This window comes from Carcharodon carcharias, chromosome 4 (genome assembly GCF_017639515.1).
Source record: "Carcharodon carcharias isolate sCarCar2 chromosome 4, sCarCar2.pri, whole genome shotgun sequence".
Taxonomy (NCBI): domain Eukaryota; kingdom Metazoa; phylum Chordata; class Chondrichthyes; order Lamniformes; family Lamnidae; genus Carcharodon; species Carcharodon carcharias.
The window spans coordinates 154742048-154760008 of NC_054470.1; the positions used below are offsets into that span (position 1 = coordinate 154742048).

At 42.8% G+C, this 17961-nt stretch overlaps 1 protein-coding gene across 1 annotated transcript in view; it reads right to left on the minus strand.

Moving 5' to 3' along the window:
- The window catches only part of znf366 (zinc finger protein 366), a 69224-nt gene that overhangs the window by 18427 nt on the left and 32836 nt on the right, over positions 1-17961 (minus strand). Inside the window, exon 3 of the mRNA XM_041186747.1 lies at positions 2140-2331. Within this exon, the coding sequence (XP_041042681.1) occupies positions 2140-2331 (192 nt within the window). The remainder of the gene's footprint in view (positions 1-2139; positions 2332-17961) is intronic.

Genomic DNA, 17961 nt, shown 5'->3' on the forward strand with positions numbered 1-17961 from the left:
TTATTTTTACTCTAGGTTCATCCTTCTCCTTTTCCAGAGTCAACCTAAATGTTATGAATGTTTTGGACACTGTTACCTAATTGTTACCCTGACACCAGATTCACTTGACCCATCTCTGAACCAGATCCAACAATGCCTCTTTTCTCATTAGACTGGAAATCTCTTGCTCCTCTCTTCCCTTTACACTATTACCTTCCCAGTCTATTTGAGGATAATTATTACTGTATCATTCTTGCACCTCTCTATAATTTTTTGCAAATTTAGCCCTCTATGTTTTTCCCATTAGTTGGTGGACTATAGAATACACTCAGCAATGTTATGATACCGCGATTGTTTCTTATCTCCAACCAAATATTCTGCCCCTGACCCCTCTCTCTCCAGCACTGTAATGTTCTCCTTAATCAACACTGCCACCCCTCCTCCTTTCTTTCCGTCCTTACCTTTCCTGATCACCTTCTATCTTGGAATATTTAATACCCAGTCCTGCCCTTTTTTGAACCAGGTCTCCATTATAGCCACAACATCATATTTCCACCTTTCTATTGCACCACTTTACCACACTCCATGCATAAACATATATGCACAGTAAAGCTAAATTACACCTTATTATATTCCCTCTTACCCTGACCCTCCCAATATCTTATTATTTCCTATTCTAGTACTATCTGTCACTCCCAATTCTCTGTGCACCTTGGTATTCCTCTCTAATATTACCTCATGGTTCCCACAATCCTGCCAATTTAGTTTAAACCCTCCTGAATAGCACTAACAAACCACCCACAAAGACGTTTGTCCTGACTCTGGTCCAGGTGCAACCCATCCAGCCTGTGCAGGTTACACACACACCCCTCCCCCTACCGCCCCACAAAACTGGTCCCAATGTCTCAGGAATCTAAAACCTTCCCTCCTCCGCCAAATCTCCAGCCACTTATTCATCTGCTATATCCTCCTATTTCTGTACTCACTTGTCAAGATTCTGAGTTGGTCTCTGGGGACCCTGGGTAGCTATGAACTCCTGATGAGAGCCCTTCTCTCCCATCTTCTCCTCCTCCTTCTTCTAACAGCCTATGGGTGCACTCACATATGGCAGCAGCATCTGATTTGTGCAGGAATTTAGAACTCAGTAAAAAGTATCTCAGGACCTGCCAAACCACCCTCTGGAGATGCTTGCAGCTTGAAATAATGTTAGAAAGCACTAAACACTTGTAAAATTGCATCAACAGCCAAAAAAAAAAACCAGCAACTAGTTCATTATTCCTTTAAATAGTGTTGGTGGGGTGTAGGTGCATGTGGGAGGGGCGGAGGGGGGGGGTGGTTCCTTCCTGCTTTTGAATGCATTTATAACTGCCTGAGGTTAAGAGAGGGCATTGGCTGTTGCGTTGCATTCCCGAATGGCAGCATTGGCATCAAATCAGCGTTGCATGAGGTTTGAGGTTTTGATCCGTTTGTTTTGCTTACTTCTGGCAGACCAATGACCTTACCAAGATGGCATCCAGTGCAACTAATGGCATGTGTGCATTGGATGCCATTTTGGTCCCCCGAGTGGCACCCCCAATGCCCAAGCGACAGGCGCTACCCTGCCCAATTTTGTGCCCATGTAGTCCAGTTCTGGCATATGCCTCTGATTATCATCCTCCCAACCATCTGACTCCTCCTTAAAATAAGAGACTGAAATTAGTAACTCAGCAGAGTGGGGTATCAAACCTGGACAATAGCACTCCTGAACACTTCAGATTAATGCTGCTAAAGAGCGGCCACCCTCTGCCATCTTTTTTTTCTAATATCCCTCACTTATGGCACACCTAGCTTTAGCAGTTTAATCTTATGATCCTGCCTAATGTGGCAAGTCACTTTATATCACATTGCGTAAACTACAGGTGATAATAATATTCCATTTTATTGGCCACATTTAGTCCGTTGCACTATAAGTTCCCTACTAAGATCTAATGATGACATTTCTGTTGGGTTTTGTGTAAAATGTTTGACATACTTATTGCTGACATTCAAATCTAATGATTTGAGCCCTGTGTGCAACTTGAAAATTGGATTAATGCTATCAAATTACTGCCATGACATAATTATAGCTAGTGCAACATTCAGAGGAAACAGCTTTAGCCTGCACAACTAATTAATACAAACCTTGCATTTGAAAGGTTTGATGTCAGAGTGGACGATCATGTGAGCCTTCAATGTTTGTTTCTGCACAAAGCTTTTCAAGCAAAGGTGACACTGGTAAGCCCGAATGTTGGTGTGAATAAGGACATGGCGTTTCATGTTTGCCAGCAATGTAAACTCACGTCCACAGATTCCACATTTATGCTCCTTCACACCCTGAAACAAGAAACAAAAAGGGGAAACAGTTTAGTGCAGGAATTCCCCTGATGGATCTCATTTTGTACTTTCAAATACATGGATACTATGTAATTTTCCAATCTTGTTGACTCTGAAAAATTGATTTGAAATCTAAACCACAAAGAAGAAGTGAAAGGCAGAAAATGCTTCTGTTTAGTTCTTCTTTCTCCACTCTTTTTCTAAAGGCACTGACACATGAAGCAGTACAGTTCCAATAGTGCCCTTGCATATCTCTCCCAATGATTACTCTTCATGTGTGAGTCCAGTCCCAAGGGCTTGCTATTCTGTCCTAGTCCACATTGTACCTCCAATGTTATTTCTGGAGGGGGATACAAAATAGAGTAGAACCTAGGTTTGCTTTGACTGTGGACAAGTGATTGGGAAATTCCAGTGGATAGGGTGGGGGACAGGAGGACAGATCTTCCACCTGGCCTTTTATGTTAAGGAGGGTGAGTTCCTTGTCTGCCTTTTGAAATTCAGCCCAGTCACAACCTGATATGCCCAGTAGACCCTTGCCTGCTGAGAGCTGGTGTAGGTTCTATTATCATCTTCCCAAACACTCCAACTTCATTGCCAGCTGTGGTATCAATCTCACTTCTGTCAGAAGATTGTCTGTTCAAGTCTGACTTCAAAGACCTGAACACACGGCCTTGCCTAAGAGGCCAGTGCAGTGCTGCACTGTCAGAGGTGCTGTCTTTCAGATGAGGTGTTAACCTGAGGCTGCCCTCTCAGGTTGTTGTAAAAGTTCCTATGGCACAATTCAAAAAGAGAGAGAGCTTTCCCCTGATGTCTTGGTTGATATTTACCTCTTAATTAACACCACCAAAACAGATGCTCTGGTTATAAATCTCATTGCTGGTTTGTGTGATCTTGCTGTGTGCAATTTGGCTTCCATGTTTCCCCACCTTAAAACAGTTACTATGCATCAAAAACATTGAATTGTCTGTAAAAACAATTCAGGGAATCATAAAAGGTGCTATATAAATTCACATTCTTTCTTTAAAATATTTAAAGGAATCAATTCCCTTGAAAAATTGTACAATTGTTCCTGCGGATTGATATTAACATAGCTCTGATTGAAACCACATATTCCAAAATGAGAGGCAACATTATTTCGAACTGCGTTTATTAAGCAATTAAAAATGGGCTTGAATGACTGCATACAGAAATTGGTGTCTAAGCCTCAGGTCTGCCAGAACCCTGACCTCTGTGTTTCTTACAAATTGACTAAAACCAACCAGATGGAGCAGATGTCCATTCTAATTCTAAAAGATCAAATCTTGGTTTGGAAGAATTTGACAGTAAGTCCCTTGCCAGAACTGCTCTGCTGTGTACGAGGGACATGGATCCACGTTGACATTACTGATTTCTGTCAGGGAGGGCATCACTGGTTTTTCTGCCCCAAACATCCTAATGATCTTGGCCCTGCAATTTAGAACAGGGTTGGCATTCAAAGAACAGGCAACTGGAAGACCTGCTCTGCCTTCAGTCAGCAATGCAGCAGGGCACTCAGATTTTCAGTGGGCTCTATGGATAGTGTTATAACTGGGCCTGATTTAATCACCTAATTTTCAGTCACTCTATCATTGGTTGGTAATTTTGAAAATAACTCAGAATCACAGAACTGTTACAATGCAAAAGAAGGCAATTCAGCTCATTGTGTCTGCACCGGCTCTCCATAGGAGTAAATTATCTAGTGCCACTCTCCCGCTTTCTCCCTGTAGCCCTGCACAATCTTCTTTTTTCAGATAACAATCCAATTTCTCTTAAATGCCTCAGTTGAACCTGCCTCTCACTCTCAGGGAGCACATTCCAGACCCTAACCACTCACTGCATGAAAAAGATTTTCCTCATGTTTCCATTGCTTCTTTTGCCAATTATCTAAAATCAATCCTTGTCTTGATCCTTCCACCAATGGGAACATCTTTTCCCTATCTATTCTGTCCAGGCCCCTCATTATTTTGAATACAAATCTCCTCTCCACCTCTTTACCAAGAAAAATAGTTCCAACCTCTCAATTCTATCTATGTAGCTGAAGCTCTTCATCCCTGGAACCATTCGCATGAATCTTTTCTGAACACTCTCTAGTGCCTTCACATCCTTCCTAAAGTATGGCACCCAGGACGGGACGCAATATTCCAGTTGAGGCCAAACCAGTGTTCTATACAAGTTCAATAGAACCTCCTTGCCTTTGTACTCTATGTCCCTATTAATAAAGTCTAAGATGCTGTATGCTTTATTAACCGCTCTCTCAACCTGTCCTGCCACCTTCAATGATTTATGCACATATACCCCCAGATCCCTCTGCTCTTGCACCCCCTTTAAAATTGCGCCCTTTATTTTATATTATCTTATGCATTCTTCTCAGCAAAATGAATCACTTCACATCTCTGTGCATTTAATTTCATCTGCCACCTGTTTGCCCATTCCTCCAATTTTTCTATGTCCTTTTGAAGCTCTACACTGCCCTCCTTACAGTTCACAATGCTTTCAAGCTTCATATTGTCTACAAATTTTGAAATTGTGCCCTGTGCACCAAGGTCTAGGTCATTAATATATATCATGAAGAGCAAAGGCCCCAATACCAACCCATGAGGAACTCTCAGGGAGCACACTTTGCTCAAAAATCTGTAGGGCGGCACTTCATATTAAATGTTTTCTGGAAATCCGTGTACACCAGATCAACAACCTTCTCTGTTACCTCATCAACATCTCCAGCAAGTTAGTTAAACACAATTTACTATTAATAACAAAAATGGTTTTCTATAATTAACCTGCAAATGCCCAAGTAACTATTAGTTTTGTCCTAAGTTATCATTTCATAAGCTTCCCCACCACCGAAGTTAAACTAATTGCCCTGTAGTTACTGGACTTATCTTTACACCCTTTTTTCAAACAAGGGTGTAATATTTGCAATTCTCCAGCCCTCTGGCACCACTCCTAGAGTTTAAGGAAGATCGAAAAATTATGGCCAGTGTCTCTGCAATTTCTGCTCTCACTTCCCTCAGCATCCTTGTAGATGGTGGCAGGCTTTGGGGAGTCAGGAGATAAGTTCCTCACTGCAGGATTCCTAGCCTCTGATCTGCTCTTGTAGCTACAGTATTTATATGGCTAGTCCAGTTCAGTTTCTGGTCAGTGGTAACCCCCAGGATGTTGACAGTGGGGGATTCTGTGATGGTAATGCCATTGAATGTCAAGGACCGATGGTTAGATTCTCTCTTGTTGGGAATTGTCATCGCTTCGCACTTGTGTGGCGTGAATGTTACTTGTCAGCCCAAGCCTGGATATTGTCCAGGTCTTGCTACATTTGGACATGGACTGCTTCAGTATTTGAGGAGTTGTGAATGATGCTGAACATTGTACAATTATCAGCGAACATCCCCAGTTCTGACCTTATGATGGAAGGAAGGTTATTGATGAAGCAGCTGAAGATCGTTGGCCTAGGACACTACCCTGAGGAACTCCTGCAGCGATGTCCTGGAAATAAGACCTCCAACAACCACAACCATCTTATTTTGTTCTAGGAATCAGCCATATTTCTCCTTTTAACACTCTTGTACTAATTGTATGGCTATAGAAAACTTTGGATTCCCTTTTATATTAGCTGCCAGTCTCTTTACATGCTCTCTCTTTGCTTCACATTTGCTTTTTCACTTCCCCTTTGAACCTTCTATTTTCAGCCAGGTTCACAGTTGTATTGTCCACCAGACATCTGTCATAAGCACACCTTTTCTTCTTTATCTTAATTTCTATCTCTTTTGTCATCCAGGAAGCTCTGGATTTGTTTGCCCTGCCTTTCCACTCCGAGGGAATATACCTTATTTGTGTTCAAACTATCACTTCTCTAGAGGCAGCCCATTATTTAATTACCATTTTACCTGCCAACCTTTGATTCCACTTGATCTGGGCCATTCTAATCCCATTGAAACTCGCTTTCAATTAAATCCAGTTAAATTATTCTTATTCCAGATTGCTCCTTGTCCTTTTCCATAACCAATCTAAACCTTATTATACAATTATCACTGTCTCCTAAAATGTTCTCCTACTGACACTTGATCCATTTGGCCCACCTCATTCCCAAGAACCAGGTCTAGCAGTACCTCCTTTCTGGGACTAGAAATGTATTGCTGTAGTAAATTTTCCTGAACTGACACTAGAAACTCTTGTCCCTCTCTGCCCTTTACACCGCTACTATCAGTCTATATTCAGATAATTAAAGCCTCCCATTACTCGGTATTTCTTGCACCTCTCTGTAATTTCCTTGCAAATTTGTTCTTCTACATCTTTCCCACTGGTTGGTGGCCTATAGGCTATACCAAGCAATGTAATTTCACCTTTCTTGTTCCTCAGCTCTAGCCAAATACATTCTGTCCCTCACCCCTCTGGGACATCTTCTCTCTCCACCAGTGCAATGTTATCCTTAATCAATACTGCAACCCCTTCCGCTTTCCTTTCTTTCCTATCTTTCCTGAACATCTTGTATCCAGGAATATTTCTGTGAGCCAGATCTCTGTTATAGCCAAAACATCATATTTCCACATGGCAATCTGTGCCAGTAACTCACCGATCTTACTTACCATGGTCCACGCATTCACATGCATGCACAGTAACCCTAATTAAAACGTTATTACTTTCTCCTGTACTCTGGTGCTACCTGATAACTTACGACTTCCTCTTCATCCACACCTACCTAATATGGAACTATTCCCTTCCCTAGCATTCTAACTTTATGCACCTTATTCCTCTTTTCTACTTCTACATGCTAGCGCTCATCCCCTGACAATTTAGGTTAAACCCACTTTAACCAAACTAGTGAATCTCCTTGTGAGGACATTGGTCCCAGTCCTGTTGAGGTGCAACCTATCCCTTTTGAATAGGTGCTATTTGCCCCACAACTGGTCCCAATGCCCTCCAAAAATTGCATTTTTATAGCACTTTTCAATACAACTAGACATCTCAAAGCCCCAGGGATACTTCTGCTTTTATTCGAAAAAGTGCCATGGGATCTTTTACATCCACCCAAGCAAGTTTAACACGTTAACTGAAAGACAGTGCAGTACTTCCTCAGTACTGCACTGAGTGTCAGCCTTGTGCTCAAGCCCTAGAGTGGAACTTGAACCCAAAACATTGTGACATGGAGACAAGAGTGCTACCAACTGAGTCATGGCTGGCACTGGTTAAATTTTCCCCTACCTAGTTAATTATAATGACACTACTAGCTGAGATTGGATAACACAGCATGGACTGGTGAATGAATCCTGGGCTCTCTTTGTTTACATGCTCAGTCCTATACAGGGCAATACATTATAATGCATATTTACAAGTGTATAGGAAAACCGGGTGTTATAACAGCCCTAAAAATGACTGAATATTGCTCTGCACAAATCTTCTCAACTCCTAAACAGTCTGGGAAGGGAAATATGACTATTGAAATTGAAGGTTAGATATTATTCTTTTATCAAGATTAAGACTATTCTATTATGTGAAAGCACTCAAACAAAATCCAATTCAATTTCCACATGTCCTTGACCTGATTAAAGAATTCAAACATTACGTACAATACAGTAACTCTGCAAATCATTCCCAACTGTGTCCTCAATTGCTGCAATATAAAAACTTTGCATATAGCAGAGACATCAGTGTCATTTTAGCATCATATCCTTTAAAAAAATTATGATTGCACACATCAACTTTAATAAAGATGGCAGTGATTTTCTTTTTCCAAAACTGTCATTTTGGTACTTTAATAAGTAATACAGTACTAAGGAATACCCATACTCTTGAATAATCTTGCATGTTTTTTCCTTATTTGAAATGCTCCTTCCTTTAGCAGGAACTAACAGTGCATTTGCACTGTTTGTTTGGTGTTGATGCAAAACAGTTTCAGCTGCTTACCAAAGTTAATTTGTGGAGTATAAACCAGGGGCTTCGGGAGTCCTGGGAGATGGGAGTCTTGAGCCTGCCGTTGCTAACAGAGGAATCAGTTCAGCAATTTTACTGGAGTTGGCCTCTTAATTAGTTGTCTCCAGGCTCACCATTCAAATAAGGGCAGGGTCTCGATGCTGCCAACCCAATTACACATAGAGGTGGGCACAGCTGAGGCAGCTTGGGGATCGCAAGGAGGCGCCCTTGGACAGGGAAATGCAAAATTAAAAGTCAAGAGGGGCCAATTTGGCAGGCCCTTTCAGATTGCCCACTGGGGCCATGGATGTAGCCTTCCCTGCCTGAGGCCCACTCTTTGGGACATGGAGTCACTGTTGGCCCCCTGGATGGCACAGGAAGATCGCCTTAGTGATGCGGAAGGTGGGTGGCTGCTCCACCGCCAGGAAAATACCAGCAGGCCTTGAAAATCACCCTTAATAGCATTTCTAATTATATAAATGCGTTGCCCACTTCCATTGGATGAGTGGCTGCACTGTGCTGGGAGCCGTCTGAATCGGTCCTCATTTTCCCAGCCTCCCTAACTCCCACCTCCCAGCTTGCCAGGCCCAGCCTGCCCAAGGTGCCAAAGCCCAAACTCCTTATGAAGCAAAGCCTAAGGGATTTTCACTCTGCTTCACTCTAACTTTGGATTCAAACTTCAGTTGCACTTTAACTGTACTGCTAAATGTTGCACTAACACTATAGTCGGCGTGTGATTGAATCACAAAAGAAGAAATGGCCTGAATTTTTGTGGAGTTGGCGGGCCAGCCACCACCAGCTGAAAACTCGGAAGGGTGATGAGACAGCCTCCACTAGCCCGAGATGCCACAACCAGATTTTACAGTCGACATGCAGTCAATGGTCTGAGGTCATGGCTTCCAATCAGATGTGAGAGGATGTCCCGCCTCTTACCTGGCCAGCAGCTTACCACTCCCAGCAGTGCCATGGGGAGCAGTGGCCACTCCTAGGATTGCAGTTAGTCTCCAATGAGGAGCAGCACTGGAGGACGGACTGAAAGGTAAGTCAGGGCGACCTCGCCCCGGACAGTCAGGCAGGTCTTAAAAGAGAGTGGGGACTTGATCGGGAAGCTGAGGATGGGCCAAGTGGGGTGGCCTTTTCTGTTGGGGCAGGCCTTTATTGGGCACAGGGTTCCAGAACAGGAGGGATTCCCCCTCTCTCTGCTTTGTCATTTGATATGGCACCCTTCACTGATGGTAAATTGCTAGCGGCAGTGGGGCAAGGCCTTTAAGTAGCCATTAAGAGCTTTAATTGGCCAAAGGGCAGGTGAGCCACCCAAAACCTAGCTCACTCCTCCCAGCAGAGGTGGGTAGAAGACAGACACAGTGCCTCTGCTGTGCCACCTTATTTTACTCTTACCCACACTTGATAGTCTACTACTGGAAGGAGGGATGCACGGGGCTGGGGTGAGGGATTGCTGGCGGTGGGTCGTGTAAAATCATGCCAATGAAAAAATTCCATAGAACCCAACTTTAAAAAAGAAAATTCTCAAGATATGGGTATCGCTAGCAAGGCCAGCCAGTATTTGTTGCCCGTTCCTAGTTGCAGGCAAGGTGGTGGGGAGCCTTCTTCTCGAACCAAAGTTACTCCCACAGTGTTCTCAGAGAGAGACCGCCTGGATTTTGACCCAGCGACAATGAAGGAATGATGCTATATGTCCAAGTCAGGATTGTGTGTGCCTTAGAAGAGAATTTAGGATGTTGGTGTTCCTATGTATCTGTTGCTCTTATCCATCTCAATAGTGGAGGTTGAGAGGGACTGTTGAACAAGCCTACACACATTGCTGTAATGCTCCCTGTATATAGTAGACACTGCAACCATGGTGCACCAGTGGTGAAGAAGGCAGATGCTTAGAGCGGTGGATGGGCTGCTGATCCAGCGGGCTGCTTTGTCCTGGATGGTTTTGAGCTGCTTTGGTGCTGTTTAAATTGCATCAATCTAGACAAGTGGAGAGTCTTCCATCACGCTCCTGACTTGTGCCTGTAGGTAGTTGAGAGGCTTTGAGGAGTCAGGACGTGAGCTAATCGCTGCCAAATTTCTAGCCTTTGACCTGCTGCATTAGCCAAGGCATTTATATAGCTGATTCAGTTGAATTTCTGGTCAACAGGGACCTCAGAATATTGGCTGTGGGGGATTTGTCAATGGTAATGTCATTGAATGTCATGGGAAGATGGTTAGATTCTCTCTTGGAAATGGTCATTGACTGGCTCTTGCCTAGTGTGAATATTACTTGGCCTTTATCAGCCAAGTCTGGGTGATGTGCTGTCACATTTAAGTCCATATTAAAGTTTTGCATAAATATGAAGGAAGAAATCATAAAATAATACTGCACAGAAGGAGGCCATTCAGCCCATCATGTCTGTACTATCTCTTTGGAGGGGCCTTTCAATTAGTCCTACAATCCAGTTCTTGCCCCAAAGCCCTTTTTCAAGTGTATAACCAATTCCCTTTTGGAAGTAAGAGAGGGGAGGAGAGTAATATCTCCATGTTGTATTTGTAGTGATTTAGTATAGTGTTCCATTTAGGGTAGAAGTATCTAACAACATTAATTTAACTGGTTCCATAATTTTGTCCGTATGGAATTAAACCAGAAATTAAAGAAATACGTAAATGATGTTGGGAACTGAAGCCTCTAAAGAACTTGTAATGAACAGCAAAAAGCAAAACAATTTTAAGACATCTCACTACCAGCTGCTTTCCTCTTCCTGCTGCGTACTTACCAGAGGTGCAATGTTCGTTCTATCTACCAAGCTTGCAGGCATGTTTATATCCTGTCCTCTTTCAGTCAACTTCCTCAACTTTTCTTTTGTCAATTGCTGGTAGCTATAACCCTCTAGAGAGAAAGCAGCACCAATCTCCAGGGGTTAACCTAAAGGGGCGGGGTCCCTTCCTGTTGTGTTTAAGTATGTTTAGTAGTAGCTTGAACAAAAAAACAATCTACGGCAATCTCTTTGAGCTGCACTGTTCTGCTTTCTAAACTGGGGAGGAAATGATGAATGTAGCAGGTTATCACTCAGAAGAGGGCACATAAGGAAAGAACATTCCTTTTTTTTACATAATTTCTTTTCAAGTTAAAAGATCAGTAAGAATCTTAATATTAAATATAACATTGTATGATTTATATCCATTAACCTATCTCTCTTCAAAGATAGATATGGGTTTGAGAATCAAGATTTAATTAATGGGAAAATCGTTATAGACTCAGTAAATGTTGAGCATGCTGATTAAATCCTTTAAATGTTGTTGGCATCCTTCCATCTACGAGAACTGGTGGACACACAGCAACAAGTCATTTAGGTGTTGGTGGGGAGGGAGCCTTCATTTGGGCTACCTTTGCTGATGGCTGTGAAGGCCAATCCTTGAGAAGCAGGTTCTACCACAAGTGGCACATATGAAGCTGCCACATGACGTGGGTTGTTGTTTTTGGCGTTGGTACCTGTTGCCAAGCTGCAGTAGCCACTGGTCATCATGGCAGTGCACACCAGCCCACAGGAGGTGTCGCCATTTCCCTCTTTCGCCAGCTAGTGACTCCCAGGTGTGATAGTCAATGTTAAGAGCCTTCATGTCACACTTACAAGTATCCTTGAGGTGCAGCCTTGGAGTCCCCACTGGTCATCTGGCTCCAGCTACCTCAGCATACAGAAGGTCCTTGGGTATGTGGTCATTTCCCATCCTGTGGAAGTGTCTGATCCACCAAAGTCGCCTGTGTTTGATTAGCGCCAGCACACCTAGAAGCTCTGCCTTTGAGAGGACACCACATCCGTGATTTTGCCCTGCCAGGACAATGCACCGCAGACAGAAAAGGTAGAAATTAATGAGCTTCTTTTCCTGGTGAGTCGCCCATGTTTTACAGCCATGCAGAATGTGCTGAGAACACAGGCCTTATAAACCATCAGTTTGATCCCACGTGTCAGTTAGGTGTTATCCCATGCGTGTTTTGTGAGTCGGTCAAAGGTGGTAACTGTTTTCCCTATGCATGTATTGAGCTCTGCATCAAGGGACAGATCTATTAAAAAGGAGATGGATAAATATCTGGTAGCTAGTGGGACTGGTAATTATAGAGGAAGGTAATGGACTGAGCTAGTCAATACACCACAGGACATAATGGTCTATTGTTGCTGGGAAAGGATGGGGTTTCCATCTGTAGGGTAAAGATCAGAGTTTGAATAATGGAGATTATTGGGATTGGTAAATATTATAGAGCTTCTGTTTCCTAACTTTTGGGGATCAGCTCTGAAGAAGAGTCAGACGAAATTGCAGCACTAACTCTGTTTCTCTCTCCACAGATGCTGCTAGGCCTGCTGAGTTGGTCCAGCATTTTCTGTTTTTATTTCAGATTTCCAGCATCCACAGTATTTTGCTTTTATCTTATGGTATAAGGATGATGTTTGAATGAAGTGGGGTTCAATGGTTGAATGATTTTTGTCATCCTATGCTGTCATGCATTGCCTTAGTGTTAATGTTTCTTTCATCCAGAAAAACTGTCCAGATTCTGATTGATGTCTCTTGTATTCTCACTTCTGATGTGCTTTTACTGTTCACAAAACAGAAGTATCATGAGTCATTGGCCATGAAGATGCTCCATTTCAGCCTGTTGGTGTGAGTTTAGCCGAATGGGTGCCATGGTATCTGGGTCAAGGGTCAACCTATTTGCATGAATTTGGCCAATATGAGTGTATCTTGGGCACATGCTGCATCAAAGAGGGTAGAAAATAATCACCGAGGGGATCAGTGATTAACCCTCTCCTAAAGTGACAAACAAGACAACCACTCTGCCTAAGTAAATTAAGATTTGCTGGGATCTTTCAGGACAGGATTCAAGCTCCTCTTCCAGTCTTTCAGCTTCACAGTGTGTTCATCCTGGTATCTAGCTGAAGCTGAGAAAATCCCTGGTGTGGAAAATCCCCCCCCTCAGCCCCTGTCCCTTCAATGTCATGAACCTGCTTTGGAACATATGGGTGATCTATCTTTTCCAGGACCCATGTGGGTTTGATCCTTAGTGGCAGGATCCAGCATTTCCGGAACCTGCCAGAATTTTCCCATCCGGTAGGCCTTCAGTGCCTGATTTTCTCCAAGGACCTGCCATTTGGGCCTGAGAATTCCCAAGGGGGCCAGCAGCAGGTAAAACCTCCATAATGCTCCAAACATTATTGAGGACTTTCAGGCTCGACACTTCAGTTTTCCTCGGCATTACAGTCATTCTCTGAGAATTAGCTCTTTTTGATCAGAATTGTTCTCTTATGTTATTGCTCACAAAAGCCATTAAAATAGAAAAGCATATGACAAGCCTCTCCACTGCCAGTGACAATAGAACCTCAGAAGGGAAGGCCAGGCAGCCCTGAAAAATGTCACTTTGACAATTAAAAGAAACACTATTACAAGGTACTGAAGATGTCTATAGTCCATTCATTGCCATGCACCATCCCATTATAGAAAATACCAAAATTCCTAGCAACATGTACACAATGTGCAATGCAGGGTTCTCATATGGCTATTATAAAACACTTCCAAAACAAAAAAAAAGCTCAAGAATGATGTGCAGTGCAGTATTGAGATACAATCTGAATTTGAACATCACTTAAACTTTGGTATTTGAGCTTCTCTCGAATGATGATGTTCACCAGTCATCGTGCAGGAAAAGAAAACTGACTGGAACAGGTCTCTTATTTTCCTGCTTAAGTTTACTTCAACATGACCAACTAAAGAGTGATGACAATAGTGCCCTTAATAACAAATATTTGAATTATGGAGAGCCATATTCCTAACTGAGAAGAATTCCATAGGCATAACCTGACCAATGGAGGAAAGGAATTGGATTTGGGAAAAATTACAGCAAAATATTTGAAAAAGACAATTACCTTGTATTATATTCAACATTAATGAACAGAACATATTACTAACAATTATTACATACCTTCTTGTTGTCGAGACACTAGCCTTTCTAATACTTTTAAAATAAGTACAAATTTCATAGAAATTGAAGTTATGTTTGCACAGATAGAACAGGTATGGCTGCACAATTTTGTTAAAATTGAAAATATTATCACTGAAAATATGTTGCCCCCACTAAACCACCAGCAAGTGACCCAGGCACTACCCCTGGATCACAGCCATTAAAAACGTCTGCCACTGATCCTAGACGACTTTCAGTCATCATAGATTTCCTTCTTTAAATCCAATGAGAAGGTTCCTAAGACAATGGGACACTTCTAGGGTACCTGCCATACTGGAAAATCTGGTAATATGCGCTCGTTCAGAAGAGGGTGTTGGGCCCTTCCTAGAAATAACTCAATGGTGACCCCAGCAGTCCATGAGATAAAGGGGCCCACTTATGAATTTTTAAAAAAATATTTGCATTCTTTTCCAGGGTCCAGGCCTTGATCCCATCCTGGTCCCTAGATGGGCTCCACTTCCACCTCTCACCAAGGCACATCTGATCTGAATACCTGTCCTGACTATACCCTGAATCCCATCAAAGGCCCAGGACATAGGGAGTCTCCAAACCCAGGTAGGGTGGTACTCCACCTCCAACCCCCTTATGCTGATGGCCATGTTTGGGGATGGCAGAGGCTCCAATTCAAACAGATCAAAGGGGAAACTTGGGGGAAAACTATGATCCAGCGTAATTTGACTTTGGCATAGTTTACACTAGTGGCAGAATTTACAGCAGGAGTACTCTGAATGGCAATGGGTTTTCAGGAACCACCTCCTTTAATCAGTGCAGATAAAACCCAATTATTGTCCCTAAACAAGAGTCTAAAAACTTGAGTTTTTGAAAACCAGGCATGGTGGCTTTTTGAATATGGTCACATAATTAGGGTAAAATTGCATGCTGAGACTCCCAACTTGGAGCTTCGGTCAATGATAGTGGAATGGACAATTAGGCTGAGCTTTAGCAATTTTCATTCATGGTTTCAATGAACTGAATAGTGGTATTTGGACCATGAATGGAATATGTAAGATTTTGTAGTGTATATGCATGTGTTTTGGAATAGGCATTGAGGCAGATTGTGCTGGAGCGTGTCCCGTTAGGACTATTTGTGCACAATTAGGTTTTAAAATTTTTTGCCCACAACTATGCTGGACATGCAAGCTGATAACCATGCATCAAGGACAACAGGGCATCTGGGATCTTGGTGTGCAATGGCTCAAACAGGGTATCTCCTTAACCAATGAGATTAAGGGATTGAGATATAAACAGAGGAAGGTCCAGATGGAGGCTGAATTGGAATGGGTGAATTCAATGTCAAATGAGGTGCAGATGAGAAATAAAGAAAGGGAATCAAAGATTGCATTAAGAGAGAGAGAAGAAACAGACAAGAAAGGAAAAGTTTGATTTTTTTTACAAATTGAAGTTTTTTAAATCTTCTAAAAGACAATTCACAACTTCAAGGAACGAGACTCCAAACATTTAATAATCTACTTTCCAGGCACAAGAGGTTGATTGGCAATTATTAATTTAATTGTCATTAAAAGGGTACTTAAGCTATTAGGAACTAGACTTAACTTTTTGATTTGAGATTAATGAGCAATTATTGTGCAATTGCAGCAATTTCAAGAAAATCACGGGGAGGTTATGCTGAGATGTTTTTGCGAAGCTAGTAGCGGAGTGATGCAAACAGGACAGCAACTTGTGGTGATTCACCATTCTTGGTATCTCTTCCTCTCTACAAGTTGCTAACCAATTTTTGTATTAATAATGGCATGCAACATTCAGATCTTCTTATTTCTCAGCAAAATCTGGCCCAATGTGTTGAAACATAATGGCCTGAATCTTTTGGTTGGTCTGTGGGGGTGGGCCCCGCTCACCAACGCTTAAAATTACATGCGGTGATGTCAGACATGCGCCCCAATGTCACTGCGCGTCATTCCGATCTTCAGTTCGGCGGGCACGCACCAGAGTCAGCTGCGTGCCTGCCAAACTGTCAAAGGCCTATTAGGGCCATTTAAATAGCAATTAAAACAATTAACAGGGCTGTCCGTCCAACATTATTTTTCATGAAACCTCATCCACGGGTGGGAGGAGGTTTCATGAAGGTTTTTAAACTTTAATGAAAATTTTTAATAAAATTCATAGACATGTCCCAGCTCATGTGACACTTTCACATGAGGGGACATGTCCGAATAATTCTTAAAAATCTTTTATTCACTAGTTCACAATGAAATTAAACTCCCTGAGGCAGCTCCGTGCCTCAGGGAGATTTCTACGCTCTTTCGCGCACATGGTGAAAGACCGTGGGCCCTGACTCTCCCTCCTCCCCCCGCCTGCACAGGTAGCGCTGAGTGTTTCTGGGTGCGTGTCACACTGGGCGGGCCTTAATTGGCCCGCCCATGTAAAATGGCGGCACACAGCTGATCGTGGGTGGCAATTGTCTGCGTGTCCTCCCACTCCCACTCCCACTCCTACTCAGCCGCCCCCCCCCCATGGGGAGAAAATTCTCCCTTACATTGCAAAGGAGTAGTGTGATTTTCAGCTATTAAAATATTTTTATAGTTATCTTTTACATGGGAATTTGTATTCAGTTGCTAGGAGACAGAACAATGCAGTTCAAGTTAGATAATTTACATTGAAAGCTGCTCAACTTCATGTAGCCTAATTCCAATTGTATTCAGTAAGTATCAGGGTCATTCTTACTGAATAAAGTTACAAGTTTATGGCTGTGCCTTAAATATACTCTTGGGTGCTTTCTCTTTCCTAAGCAGTCTGAGAATCTTATGAGATGATTATAGTAGATTTCTGGATACTAATGACATCAAAGGGTATGGGGATAGTAGGGAAAAATGGCATAGAGTTGGCGATCAGACATGATCTGTTTGAACGTCAGAGCAGGCTTGATGGGCCGAATGGCCTACTCTTGCCCCTATGTTCCAGTAATAAAACTCATTATTTCACAGTGAGTGAGCATGCAGGGTGACAGTTATGCTTAGAATCATTTAGTTTAATCAGTCCAGCTTGTCTTCACATAATAATACCAACCAATGAATAATATTTCCCCATATCCATAATTTAGCAAAATTACTTCTAATTTTCCTTCTCATGATAAACTGTTGAGTTTCACGAAAGCTATACTTCAAAGTTGCAATGACAAGCCACTGCAGTGCTTTGCCACACATAGTAATGGACCAATGGAAGTCCATGATCACCAAAGGCCTCTTAGGCCATGGTACCTGAAGGCGGAGGAGGATCCTTCAAAGCTTTGTCTAAAGTCTGAATGACTTTACAGCTTTTTCCAGATTTGACTTGACAGGGCTGGATTTGATGGAGGGGACGGAAGTCTCGCCCATGGGCTGGAGAGCCAATGGGAATAATGCGTTGACACTTTTAGAAGAGGCCCGTTGAATTAAGTGCCACTCAGACACTTAACTGGGCAGTGGCGGGCCTTCCTCAGAATTAAGGACCCCAGAGGCCGAGGTCCCGTCCCTCGGGAGCAATCAGCCAATCAGAGGTCAAGAGCTCTATTAAATGGCAGTGCCGCCAAGGAGGCTGTGGCTGCTGCCAGTACCACACCCGTCGAAGACCTAGTATTGTCACTAGATATCAGGCCACAGGTGAGTGATGGTGGGGAGGGTCACAGGGTGGAGCCTCTGGGTGGGGGTTTGTCAGCAAAGGTAGAGGGGTGGCTCTCAGTGGACATACACCATCCCAATGCTTGGTCCCTCAATTAGTCA